This window comes from Podarcis erhardii (assembly GCF_964252035.2).
Source record: "Podarcis erhardii genome assembly, chromosome: 2".
NCBI lineage: Eukaryota > Metazoa > Chordata > Lepidosauria > Squamata > Lacertidae > Podarcis > Podarcis erhardii.
The window spans coordinates 57,034,856-57,049,129 of record NC_138498.1 but is presented as its reverse complement, the minus strand read 5'-3'; the positions used below and the strand labels follow the sequence as shown (position 1 = coordinate 57,049,129).

General features: G+C 42.9%; 1 protein-coding gene across 1 annotated transcript; it reads right to left on the bottom strand.

The window, feature by feature from the left end:
• Window positions 1-807: 807 nt before the first annotated feature.
• IRF1 (interferon regulatory factor 1) lies at window positions 808-13,932 on the bottom strand. Its single transcript, XM_081851096.1, has 10 exons — window positions 13,777-13,932; window positions 8,462-8,555; window positions 7,628-7,727; window positions 6,756-6,932; window positions 6,134-6,174; window positions 5,051-5,180; window positions 4,517-4,636; window positions 4,147-4,193; window positions 3,115-3,250; window positions 808-1,820 (listed from the first exon to the last, which is right to left on the bottom strand). Exons 2-10 carry the CDS (start codon window positions 8,546-8,548, stop codon window positions 1,735-1,737), a joined length of 924 nt encoding a protein of 307 aa, XP_081707222.1. The 5' UTR covers window positions 8,549-8,555; window positions 13,777-13,932; the 3' UTR covers window positions 808-1,734.
• Window positions 13,933-14,274: the final 342 nt, after the last annotated feature.

Genomic DNA, 14,274 nt, shown 5'->3' with positions numbered 1-14,274 from the left:
TGTGACCTGAGGTACCACTGTATAAACAATGACAGAGGTATGAGTAAGCAGGGAGGTTACATGAAGGGGGGCAGTGGCAGTTTAAAACAAGGTTTGACTACAGCAAGAAGATAATTTGGAAAGGCTGTGTTAGCTTTTTGGTGTTAGGTGTCTGCGTTGTACGCATCTCTGCTATTTCTCCTGGTTAAAGGTGGCTTGTCAGTTGGTGTTTTTTAAACACTTAGTGTCCATCCAAGCTTTACTCGAACCTCTGCTGTTGTTTAAAACTGCCATTAAAACCACACGATGGGGACAGATCTGGGGTGGGGAATTAAGCTGGATCGTAAACCTGTTCAGTTCAGCCATGGACTTTGGCAATCTGGCATGAATTAAGCTGGCAAAAGGGGTGGTGTAACTCCAACGCTATTTTAGAGTCTTGTTTTCCTTCTGCCAGGCTTACTTGAACATGTTTAACTGAAAGGAAGTCACAGTGAAATAAAAGAGGCTTACGGTACTTTCTTGCAAGACTGCATGCCTCCCTCTCCTCCCCTGCACCCTGACCACCCTGTATTTTAGATAGCCTTGGGTCACTTTTGGGTGGTCCAACCCAGAACGGTCTCGGCCCAATTAAGCCAAAGCCAAGATCCATGCAAATTTACCCAATTTAGTTTCACATTCAGTTGAATCTGGTGTACAGCCATAATCAAGGCAAACCAAAAAATATGTCTGTGTTGTAATATGTTGTAAGAATTCAATAAAAATAATAAATATATTTTTAAAAACTGTTCCCCATTTGGGCACCTCCAACATGAAATAAAACAAGAAACAAAATATACATTTTTTTTAATTAAAATAATTGTAAACCTTTTATATACAAAAACTATGTACAGGGACAAAGCTACTAAGGCTGCAACTTAGTGATTTGATGATTTATGGAGACCAACACTTTATCTTGTAGCTCCATAAGTATACACTTTACTGAAACTTCTGTTGACTCTTTACAATAGCCATTCAGATGATTCTTGATAATGGCACCATATAAATAAACAGAACATTAGATATTTCAGAGTGGAACATAGTGCCCATCTGAAAAACGGATGACAATAAACTGAAATATGTTGTCAGGAAACCACTAAAATGTCCTATGAGTAAAATTCAGAAATGCCTAGTACACAGAACTACATGTGTATCTGATTTTCACATATTATTGAGTGAAACATATTTACAAAACTGCGGCCCAGATCTGAGACTTCAGATCTGAGACTTCAGATCACAAAAAAGGACATCCCCATGGAAATGTTTGGTTGAATGCAAAAGCACAAACTTGTACTAAACTTCTTCGGTCAGTAATTGCCTCACCAGTCTTCCAGATGTGTGCAGTGATGACAAGTATAAGCTATGGGTGCGATTAAAATATCTGCCATTTTGTTAAAGGTGCAAAGCACCTTTTCATGTATATTGCATGTTAAAATACTTTGAGCCCTGATCATATTAAATGTAGGAACAAATTAAGGTGGGAAAGCAGCAATAATGACTTAATTGGCTCATGATACAGTCAAGCAACGGAGTGGGACGCAGTTCTACCACAAAGATATTTTTGCTCATTCGCAGATGCTGTAATCTTGAATATGACTTTCGGGTCTAAACATTGAAAAGAGTATTAGCAACGCTTCCCGTTAGGTTCAGTTTCACAGATGACAAAAGAAATAAAACTGTGCAGCCTTAGTGGTTAAAAAACAAAAACAAAAAACAGCTTTACATGCTACAAGGTATGGTGGGCAAACTTGGTCTAATGGACTCCAATGTGAAATCCAAGCTGGTTTTCATGTCCAATGTAATTTCTGCAGAAACAAGGAAAAATTGTACACAATTTAATTGGGGATAGGGTGAGTGCAAAGCATTATTATTATTATTTTATTAATTTTATCCCAAGAGCTATAGTCTCCACCACCCCACCCTCACAAACCTAACATAGGTCTATAATTAATCACTGCTCACTAATAAACCCAGAGGTCATATCAAGGGAGCTAGTGCAGTGCAAGCTCTCTATGCTAGTTCAAGAGATTTACTACAAGGACTGCAGTATAGGACTGCAGCATGATTTTAGGCAAAGCCATCATTAAAATAAATCAACAGAATAGCTCAATTGAATGTGCTTATGCATCTTAGGTCCAGAACATGATATGATAATGTGAAGATGGGCAATTTATATGACCCATATGTACTCTGAAAAAGCAGATTTTTGCAAAGCTCTGGTGGTTTTGAAAATTAGAGGTTCCAATTAGGAACCTCTAGAATCAATGGTGTGGTATCCCCACATTCTTTCATTACCCTGAGCATCACTTAACAGCACCAAGATGCCATATCTTGAGTATACAAAGGCTGCCCCAGATAGCCCTTGAGAGAAGAGAACAGCCTGCGGATTGAAGGCTTCTGTACTGTATTCTGTACTGTACGGGTTCACACACACATATTCATCACTGGGCGACTGGATGACATGCATACACAAATGCTCAAAAAGCACAAACCAAGCATAGTGCCATTAATGTCTAGAGACCTGCGCATGTGGACTGAACTCGCTGCTTAGCCTCAAAACTGCTGACTAATCGCTCTCTTTCCTGAAGGTTGTTTGGAGGATTAAAGTCATAGAGGTACTTGTGGTGGGGTGGAGTTGCACCCTCCCGGCACCGGCACCATGGCTGCGCTTCCTTGAACGGGGTTGGGGCAGGGCAGCCAGCAACCTAGTCAGGGCTGCGCAGCTGTGCCAGAGGTTCCACTGACTTGGCAGCCGTGGTCCCGCTGCTGAAACTATGTGGCCTGACCCTGCTGCCACCTTGCCTCAGCCCTGTCTAATATGCAGCAGTGATGCCCCAGTGTCTGGATGGCAGCTTCACAATTCTGCGCCGCCATCCATGCCTAACATAAAACAGCATACATGGCTGTATGTGCCACCTGTCCCTAGGACAAGATAGGAAAGAAATGTAAATGAATAAATGTCACAGTTTGGACCTAGCATCCTCACTGTTGAGGCATAAGGACATTCACTGGGTGCACACTTGGTGAGTTGAGCTGTTAACTAGATTATTTTTCCTGCCTTTGGCTGTATTCTAAATGTAAAACGGAAAGCATTTATACCTGCATTTGTTGTATCAATGGCAGCATCTTGTTCTTGAAAGCTGAAGTCAAAGAATAAACTTGACATGCCAGTCTCATTGATCAGGAAACCTTTCCCACCAACACTGGTTGGCTGCCAAGTGGATGATAGTAGCTCCTAGGAGACAAATGGGGGGGGGGGAATACTTTAAATCATCTGTCCATATCGGTATTTGGTTAAGTTCAACAGCCACTGTCATCCGTTTTTCAAATTAAGTTATACAGTAACTAGTAATTCAGCAGATTTTTGTCGGCATGAACGTTTGTGACTTCTTTTTGGTCAGGCCAAATAGAAAAGGGCAATGGAAGCAAACACATTTCTTATTCTGCATCTCTAATTCAATGAACGAAATGATGCACTGACCGCTTGTGCCAAGTTCAGACACGTAACATTACAAAAACCCCAGGAAGCATGCTCTGTTTTTACTCATCTGCAATGCCAGCTCATTCTCCCTAACAGAGAAGCAGCTGCAGAGCCTCTCTCGGGATATGGGAGTGTTCCTGCTTACCCAGCCTCTCTCTCATCCCACAAAGGACTTTCAGCTCCCTGGCCTGCAGGAGCAGCAATGGGATGCTCGCCTATGGCAGCTGAACTCCCCATAAGCATGCTTGACTCAGGGCTCCAAGCTCAGATTTCTGTGGTCAGAGCTTAGTGATGGTTTAGCCCAAGCAAGAGTAAAGCCCTTAGAAGCATAGGAAGCTGCCTTATACTGGGTCACACCATTGATCCATCTAGTTCCTTATTGTTTGCCCTGACAGCAGCTGTCTGGGCTTTCAAGCAGGGCTCTCTTCCAGCCTTACCTGGAGAAGCTAGGGATTAAGCCTGAGACCTTCTGCATGCAAAGCTATGGCTCTTCACCTCAGGGCCTTCATATGACCCTCTGAAGGTGCCTTATGTCAACTCAGCTACTCTGACAAGCAACACCTCCTCTGGGGGCTTCAGCAGGAAGGGGTGCTGACTGCAAAACACCTTCCTCCAGTGTGCGCCTTTCAGAAAAGGAAAGATCGTCTTACCTGATACAAGTTACCCGATGCAAATTTATCTTCATCCTCATCGGTTCCTGTAGGAAGAAGAGGGAGGAAAAAAGGGCACTCAATGAAACTCAATAGTTTTTGCAGACTAATTTTTTATTACAAGTGTTTTCCTATCTTCTACCACCAACCATAACTTCTAGTCGCATGACCCAAACAATATAAAACTGACCACTTATTTACACAAGCAACTTTACTGGCTTCTGTAGGATTTACACTATTGTAGCTAGCACAAGAATCATTCCCTTTCCAGGTTACATAAATCCTGCCATCCTGTTATTTTGGGTTCTTTCTGTTAGCACAGTTCTGATCAATCAGCTGCCCCAACACTTATGAACAATGAAACACCAACCATCAGAGGAGGATGTGATGGGCGACACTTGAAATGTATACAAGTCGTTTGTGCTGTCCGGCAACTGATGCTCCAGCGAACATCCCCAGTCAGTAGGGTTTAAGTTACATGAGGAGAGATCTGAAAAAAAATCATACAAACTATGTCAGAATCCTTATGAAGGAGGTTCTTTCCTAAGATTGCACCAAATAGTTGAAAACAGTTTCATTCCAAGCAAACTGGGGGGGGGGGAGAGAGATAGGGAGAGAGGATATAAATAAATAAATAATCCCACTTTATCCATGTCCTTTTCTTTTGAGACACTTTGGTAAGTCACAATGAGAACCTCTCTTGGGGATATTAAAGCAGGATATAGGCACTCTAAATAAATAAATAGCAGGAAACTTGACCACCCATGACCCATCTTCTCTGGCAAATAGCAACCATTTGGGAGTATGTTGGGGTGTGAGTTTTAAGGCTTCATCTTGTTTCATTTGGGGTAATAGGAACATCATGTGCAAACCACAGAAACAGATGACTCAAGTTGTAGCTCACCTCCTAATGTGCTCCCCACTTCCATTTTCTCTGGTTGGTACCTGGGAAGCACATAGCTACTGTGGTCGTCCGGCAGCTGAATGCTGTTTGTTGCACTGACTGTCTCTTCTGTCTTGAAATCGTCCACTGACTGCAGAAAACAAAGACCTCTTTTATCAAGATGTGTGTGTGTATTTATATATGTGTGTGTGAGAGTGTGTGTGTGTGTGTGTGCTGAAAGCATCACTTAAACCAATCTGGAGTATCCATATCTCAAGTACAGATGACCCATGAATTTTTTAAAATCTAATTTTAGCCATAAGCATCCCTTTAAAATGGGTCTTCCATGCAGAAGACTTTGGCACAAGCAACCTGCCAGTGCTTCGCTTCTGAGACTAGTTTTGGCTGGTTTCATGGAATTATCCATCTCATTTTGTGGAAGCTTCTAGGTCAAAAGGCTCTTCCTCCATTCCCAGGCTTCTCTTACACCTACCAGGCTCCTAAATTGGAAATTACTTGATAGCCTCCTGTGCCTTTTTACAACCCAATCCACACTCAGGCCCCCAGCTGTGCCAGAGTCAGATAACATCTCATCCTGGATAGAGTCAAGATGTAATTGACTCACACTTCTAGAGACAGGGAGTTTTACATTTAAAGAGACCAAATACCCACTCCCCGGAAGGCCACAATTTTATCTCTCCCACAATGCCTCACATCTGTGTGAACCAGCGTTTAACATACCAAGATTTCCCAACTTCACTACACATGCAAAAGACTTTGGCACAAGCAACCTGTCAGTGCTTCTCTTCTAAGACTAGTTTTGGTTGGTTTCATGGAATTATCCATTTCATTTTGTGGAAGCTTCTAGGTTTTGGTTCATGGAATTATCTGTTTTATTTTGTGGAAGCTCCTGGGTTGCAATCCTAGAAAGCAGCCAAAGCTTGAGTGGTGATGGCAGAAGGAAGGTGTGAACTCTGTCAGAAGTATTTTGGAAGTTCCCTGAATATGAACTCTGTCCCATTCTAGGTTAGGATCGAGTTATCCACAGGCTTTGAGTTCCATGTGAATGTTTCACTTGCTTGACGATAAAGGGTAAATACATACCTTTCTTGCATTCTTGATTTTCAGGGACTTTGATTTCTTCTCTGCCAACGAAAAACAAAAGTGTACAGATTTAATACAATGAAATGCATTTATGAGAAAGAAAGAGAAGCTGCAGAGAACATGGACAGTACCAACAAATTCAGGTGTCATCAGTTTTATGGTACAAAGTAACTTAAAATACCTGAATCATTTGTGGTATTCTCATGTATGCTTTGTAGGCTCTATCCCTAACAAAGATTCCCCATTATTTTTTGTAGAATTTCACAGACCATAAAAGCAAACATGTGATGACCTTGTCATGGAAGCCGCAAGACTTTGCCTGGTAAACACCTTCTGTACTGAGTTCCCTTCTTTTGCCAAGAGTGAGTTTTTATGGCATTCGGAAAACCAACTTTAAGAGCGTAGGAAGTGCCTTGATAAATCAGATCAAATTCTCTTCTTGTTCAGCATCTTTTGTCTACAGTGGTCAATCAGATACCTGTGGGGAAACCCACAAGCCCTTTCCCATGGTGGGTATTCAGAGCCAAGCAGTCTGTGGTACTAAAGACAAGACATAGCCTTATTCTCAGTGAATATGTATTCCGTTTTGGAAATGGTCCCTCTCAATGACTTGCAAACATACCTTTCTTTGGTGACTTTGCTGAGGGTTCCAACATCCTGTAGACCCGGACAGCACTGGAACCTTTGCTGATGCTTTTGTCTTTCACCTCTTCAATATCAGGCAATGAATTCATGGCGCAACGGAAATTTGCCTTCCAGGTTTTAGGGTCAGGTTCTTTATCGCCTGGTTTGTACCTCCCTATATAATGACAACATAAATCTGCATTGAGTAACCTAATCCAGATATAGCCACTAAGGCCCCAATCCAGGCACTCACAGCCTAAAAACTCAACCATCATATGCAGGTGCTCAATACTGACTCATCTAAAAAATAAGTAAATACGGATACATTTCAGCCTGTGTGACTCAAAGTAACTCGAACACAAGCAAATGTTATTGTACATACTTCTTTTTGCTTGTGGATAGCTGGAGAGTCTGCCCAGATCTTTACAACTGTGATTTTTACTTTGTTTTTACTTTTCCCTTTGCCTAAAGAGCTCTTGTTTATCGGGCGGCTGATAAAACTTTAATAATAATATTGTTTGTCGCTTTCTACCAAAAAAAGCCTCAAGGCCATTTGCAACAGTGAAATATACATGAATGCAGTTGGTAACGATAATCATAACTACATCCTAAAAAGAAACAAACCAAACAATGTCAGCCACACTTGGCTAATGAGTCTGGTGCTTGTGCCTCTTTTAGGAGGCCTGTCTAGCCTACCCAGGGGCTGCAAGCATTCATGTGACCCGGGGGGGGGGGAGAGGCGGGGCTTAAAGTAGTTACCTCTTTTACTGATGTAAATACACTCTCCCCAGAAATGTAATGGTACTGGCCTCACTTGTGCCTACGCGAAGGACACTGTAGAAAACAAATGGCCCTGACAATGGCCCATACCAGTATGAATGGCCCAGTTTCTGAAAAGGCAGGCGTCCTTTTCCAGCTCCCAGCCATGCTTGGCCGCGTGTTTCCATGGGATCTGGAACAACTTTTCATCCTACAATTCAACAGTACAGATTTTAGTGGGCGTGCCTGAATTACATATGGAAAACAGTATCAAGAACAACCCAAGAAGTCAAAGGAACTGAAAGTATTGCAATTTGATTGGTATTTCTCTGCCTGCCTGTGCAGTTTCTCTACAATACGACATAACAACAACATGTACAACAGACTCTGACGTATGATTTTGTTCCATACAGTATTCTGGGGATGCTAACCACAGAGAACCCTACTGGCTTGGTGATCTTACACATCTCAAGAGGGTTTAGCATTTATTTTCTTTTATTAATGAGTATGAAAGTAAGAATCAGCATTAAATCTCAGCTACAGCAACTCATTCACTGAGGTGAGGTTTATACAGTATCACTTTTAATTAGGTTTGCATGCCAAGTTCCTCCCAACTTTTTAGGCTTGATACCATTAAATTGTTAGGGTTGTATCCGACTTAGACTCACTGTAGAGCTATAGAAGTCTATGGACTTACAATAGCTTTAGGTCTACTCTAAGTATGACAGTGGGATAGAACTCTTAGGATGATAACTTGTGTCACTTGAGCATTGGATAATTTCATTTTCCTAGATATGGAATTCTCAGCAACATTTACTACTGTCAAAGACAATCAGCTGCTGAGCTCTCTTTATTTTTCTGAAATTTGCTTCTGGACTTAAAAGCAAAAAATACAGAAGGCTAATATTTTTAAAGTCAGAGGAAAAATGAAAAAGAAACCCATACCTTATTGATCCATTGGAGTCCAGGAATTTTATTGGAATTAATCTGCAATTCCATCCAAGGCCTCATGCGCATTCTTGTTTGTGGCATATTGGATCTGAAGGAAAAATAATTTGAGCTTAGAAGAAGACTCAAAATTCTGAAGGGCCAAATGCCTGCTATTCATAGAATTTTACTAGAATTGATATGTTTTTACACAATTCAGACTTATAAGAGATCTGTGTTTTATACAAATCGGTCTTTTATAGAATGCAAGAAGACATGATATAGACCCCTGCCCCTGGGAACCTCTAAAGAGTTACTTAAAAAATAAGTGGTGCAATCTGAATTCAGTAGCAACTTTTGAATAAGCTCTGCAAATAAATGTTAAATGGGTTAAATAGATATATATACACATAGATGCATATTAATATTTTATCATGATTTTACTGATAAGTTTAGGTAATAGGTTTATTAGAGTGAAAAGATGTTGAGAAGAACGGGAAGTTAAATTTATGAAGATATATACTTCGTTGGAATTTTTATTTTAATGAGTTTGATCTACAGACTATAAATAGTCTTTGATGTACCGATGTAACTATGGTTAATTAAGAAGAAGAAGAAGAAGAAGAGGAGGAGGAAGAAGAAGAAGAAAGAACCCCTGCCCCTAGGAATTTACAATTTAAAACATAGGGTTAACAACAGAGGGAAAGCAAAGTGGAATCAGGAATAATAATGCTTTAAATGTATTCTTAGTTATAGCATAGGAACTAGGGGTTATATTATTTTATTCCCCTTAATGAATAGGTTCAGTGACTGGTCAAAGGCAATCCAGACATCTTCATGGCTGAGGGGAGGGATTTCAACCTGAATTTTCTCTTTCTAAACCCAACACCCCTGTCATTAAAACCACATGGGTTTTCAGTTCCCCAGTGTTCCAGAATCATTCCTCCAACCCCCAGCCCCAATCTTGTAAGACACTAACTAAAATTCTCATCTTGACTTTGCTAGCTGAACCCATGCAGAATGCAGAATGTCAGTTGCATATTGACCGATGGTGGTATCTAAGGACATACCGGAGTAATTTAGAAATAGGTAGAGAGGCTGCCTTCAGGTAGTGTTGCCATCTCAGGGGCAGTAAAGCTTTCACTTCAGGGTTGGATTTGTCCAAAATGCTGTTGTTAAATGCTTGGAAACCGCTGGAATTAACGGAGCTCGCTTGTTATCTGCAATGGCTCCACTCTGAGCAAAACTCAGTTGAATACCACCCACTTTGCTGCCTGTGTCGAATTAAGTAAAGGTCATAACGTGCTGCATATTATCTGCTGGCGTCTGGCGACTCTGAAGGAATGGTTTTCAAACTTCTCTCCTATCAACATCTCTGCTATAGAATTCCCAAGCCGCTGTCTGCAGCAGATCCCCAATGCACTGTCAAGGATGTTAGGGCATGTCTAGGCTGCACACTTTGTTCACAGAAGGCACCAGTCAGGCCTGTTGCCGAGGTTATCATTTCCCGGCTAGAACTGGAAGGGTGGCCTCCATCTCCGTAAGGAAGATTGGAAGCAGTGGACAATCTGCCGTTACTGCCCTTCTCACTGTGGGACCCTGGATAAGACCCAGGTTCCTTGGACCCACGGCCCTAATAAATTTAAGTATGCTTTTATTCAACACAACTTCTTCCAATCATATGGGCGTTCTATCCTGTGGTCACAACTACCTCAAATATTCATTGCGGAACTGTAGCCACTGTAGTCTTCCAAGAATTGTTTCCCTGTTCAGGCAAATTGGTTTTGTTAACTGTGCCATGCTTCAGACAAATTAGCAAGAGATTATTATTTTTCTGCAGTTAAAACTGAATGGTGGCAGCTAATGTGTAATGTGACTTAAGATGACCATATTGCTTGCTGTTTCTTGGTCCTTTCAAACCAAGTAATCATTGCACACTCAAGGAATCATTACTCTATTTTGAGCAAATATTTGTTACTGTAAGAAAATCCTTTTGTGCTCTGAAGGACAGAAAATTTATCCATGGCACTGTTAACTGAAAGGACTGGATATACTCATTAGCACATCCGATCGATAGATTCTACATACATTGGGCAAAGAAGAAATTCTGGAGAACCTGAAGCCTTTTTGTGCAGAAAAAGCTGACAAAGGAAGGTGGAGTACATGGAGAAGACTAACCCGTTCCATGTACAGAAAGAAATTTCCCCCTCATTCTTTCCCTACCTCTCAAAACACTGGAACCATTAAAACTTGTATTTCTTCACTATCTACACAACCAACTTTCACATGTCACTGCCACTGCTGCAGATGGCTGTGTGTGTGTGTGTGTGTGTGTGTGTGTGTGTGCAAAGACAAGACAAATTGTGAAGGTTGGATCCGTCAATATTAATAAGCTACAAAAGCTAGGAATGCAACCTTTGTAGTCGCAGGCAACATGCCTCCAATTCCTAGATGCTGTGGACAAACAGCGGGAAATGGCTTTAACCACATACCCTTCCAACAGTTTTCAAGCTTTCTAACTTCAGAGAATGCTTTTCCACATCACGTTTCAGCCACAAGACTCCTATGCGCAGCAGAGAATTGTGGAGTATGTTCTTGTACATACACATGCAGTTCAGTCATGAAATACATGGATCAGGCCTCTTGGGCCTCATTGCTGCTCTGCGTAAATGCAGCTGTGACTACACAAGAACCTTACAAAGAGCAAAGGAAGACTGGTAGTTGTGGGTAAACTGAATCACATGGAGGCTTCTCTGCCATTACTGATCTTTTCTTGGAAGAATCCCACGGTAGGTTTCCTAGGGGGATCTAGTATCCCTTGCAATACAATTTAAAAACACTGTCCTCTGTTCATCGCCACTGGTGCATCTGACAGCATGCTGTACACTCTCTAGTTTGTGAACTGCCCTGTCCATTCCACAGTTGTGAAAATTGGCAGCGTGGGTTACTTTAACCAAACTGCGTCTGTATTGTGTAGACTGCGTGATTGTATGAGTCAGTGTTGTCTTTTGGTTAAAAGCCGTTTAAGAAAATCAGCAGAAACCACCTCCAGAGGCGACAGCCGCCAGTTACCTCAACATAATCCTAACACAGTAGTACTAGAAAGGGCAAGACATATTTGGAAACAACCAAAGGGCTAAGGCACTGCATATAATGGGCGTTCCACCATAATAAAGTAAAATAAGCTGCAGCAACCTTCCCCCATAGACATACTGTGGGAAAGGGATGAAGAACTGTAAAGCATTTTGCACACAAACAGATTTGGAAGCAAATCCCATTCAATTCAATGGAGCTTACGTTCAGATTAAAGATTCAGGAAGATGGGATGAGCACAATTAACTGCTTCAGTTCCATTGATGGGACTTAACCACAGCTATTAAGGAGAAGGAAAGGCTGTTTCACATATTATAAACTCAGGGGGATGTTTATAAGGCAGCAGGAGATACATTGGGGAGAGTTGCCACTTGGCACCAGTCAACACAAGCCTTGCCAATTTCCTACATGTACTCCTCTGGATTGGGGCCAGAGGGACCAACAGACCTTGTAACAATGTAGAGTTTCTAAGGAAGTTCCAGATTTCACTGTTTATGCCCTTCATCGGAAAGGTCTATAAAGAGTCCCAGAATGTCTCCTGCTCCCTAGAGATGGCCTGCTGCTCCAATAGCTAGTTTAAGAGGAACAAGCTTCTGTATTCAACACAGCGATTACAGCCCTTCAAAATTAAGACAAAAGGCCCAAGAAGAGCTGCCCTGTGCTCCACAGAGCTAAGTGCCAGTTCCACATATTCTACAAGCGGATATCGTTCTTATGCAGAGGAATTTTGTTCTGGCTGCCTTCCTGATAGCTCGCTGCAAAGTATAATACATGTGCTAAACTAACCTCCATGGCTCCTGTATTCCACCAAGTGAAGTAAGGACACACACACACATATATATTTATGAAGGAAGCAAAAAATGTATCCTCACTGCGTTGGGTTCGTTTTGCCATTCATTTGTTGTTGTTTTAGAGTTACAGGAACACATTTGGGCTGTAAATCTTACATAAGCTTTCTTGTATAGGGAACTCCCCTGAGTTTACCAGCAAACATGCCTAGGAGTGAGCAGTACATTTCTTCTTTTAAAGTTTGGAATATGATGTTGCCCTTCCTTTGCTCCAAACTCGATAAATAATTAATATTTAGAGGAGAATTTCAAACTTTTTTTGTTAAAATCAGAAAAATTAAGTTCCACTTCCTTCAGCAGATTTTCTTCGGAGACGGAGAAAATTTTCTGTACCTGTTGTTTCCTAGTCCTTAAGACCTGCAGCCCGTCCCAAAATTCCGGGTGATCTTTTCTGCCGATCCCTCTTCGCATTGAGGGAGGGTGTCAAAACAGCTAAATACAGTTTTGTTCTCTCCCTTCCCTTCCCTTCTCTCTCTCTCTTTTTTTACGAACTTTACTTCCTGGTATAACAACAAAATAACTAACACCACCCAGTACTATCCCTCATGTTGCTAGCAAATTTCCCCTGGGAAACACTACATAAAAAAAAAAGCTGGCCTATTAACTTTTTGCACCCTAGCTAAAGAAACGATTATTGATGCAATTAAAAACAACATTTCACTACAGCAAGAATCATCCTAGTCAGGAAGGAGCCACGCCCACGTGGCCTGGATCTTGCGAGCACTGGACTAGATTCCGTGCGCGCTCTGCATCCGGATTTTCTCTCCTGCCTTCTGTTGATTGCCTCGTTTCACCATGAGATCTGGCTGACCTCAAGGCGCCTCCAGATGCGTTGCTGGTTTTGCAGGTAGAAGCCTAGCGGGCGCCCCGCTGTTACCCCACCCCGCGTTTCCCCCATCACCCTGCAAAGGCAGCTAAACTACTGGCTCTGAATGAAAACAGCGGCACTTGACTTTTGCAGGATCATTCACACAGGATGGTTTTTTTTTAAAAAAAGTTACTCATTAAACTCCCCGCTTGCTCTGCTAAACTTAGCCCGGCTGCTGCTTGCAGCCTTTCGCCTTTGATCTCCAGGAAACTGAGGACACGCTTGTCTGAGAAAGCGGCTTGCAGCGATCTCAGCGGTACTAGAGGCGCCCCATTCGCCCGCTTCCTCGATCCCCACGCGGCGCGCCCGCTCCCCGATAGAAGACGAGAAAGTTTTCCCCGTGCAGCCGACCGTTCTCGTGCGGAGAACGGGGAAGCACGGTCGGTGCAGAAGTCCTGCCTCTGGGCTTCCCAAGCTAGTGTGCAGCCGTAGGACTGCAAACCTGGAGCGGAGGTCCTGTGCACCCTTAACTAAGCGAGCCAGTCCCCTGAGGTCTCTCTGAGAGGAGCTGAGCTGCAACCCACCTTCCTGCTCTTGTCCCGGGAGGATCTGGCGAGCGCTCCTCTGCTGCGCGAACGAGCTCCTTCCCTGGCGAGAGAAACGCGGCTTCTGCAGCCGCTGGACCAGGAGCGCCTGTATGTATCCGTCCGGCCCTCGGGAATCCCCGGGCAAGGGACAGAAGCGCGCGCCGCGCCCAATCAGCGGCGGGGAGTCCGCGCCGCGTCCAATCAGAGCGCGGAAGGGAGTATGCTGCCGGCGGAGCATCATTTCGGGGAAATCAGCCGCTTGTAGTGCTAGAACGAGGGGAAGTCCTGCTTCCCTCCCTCTCCCCACGCCCCGTTCCCCGGCCGGCAGCCCACACACACACACACAACCCCCCCCCCACCCCTTAAGTATCCTTTGACCACTTTTGGGACTCCGGAAAAGCCCTGCCAGCCCCAACCCCAGTCTGAGACATTGCCCAACAGGTGACAGCGGAAGGAACAGGACTCCTACGGATTACTGTTATGTTATGTTATGTT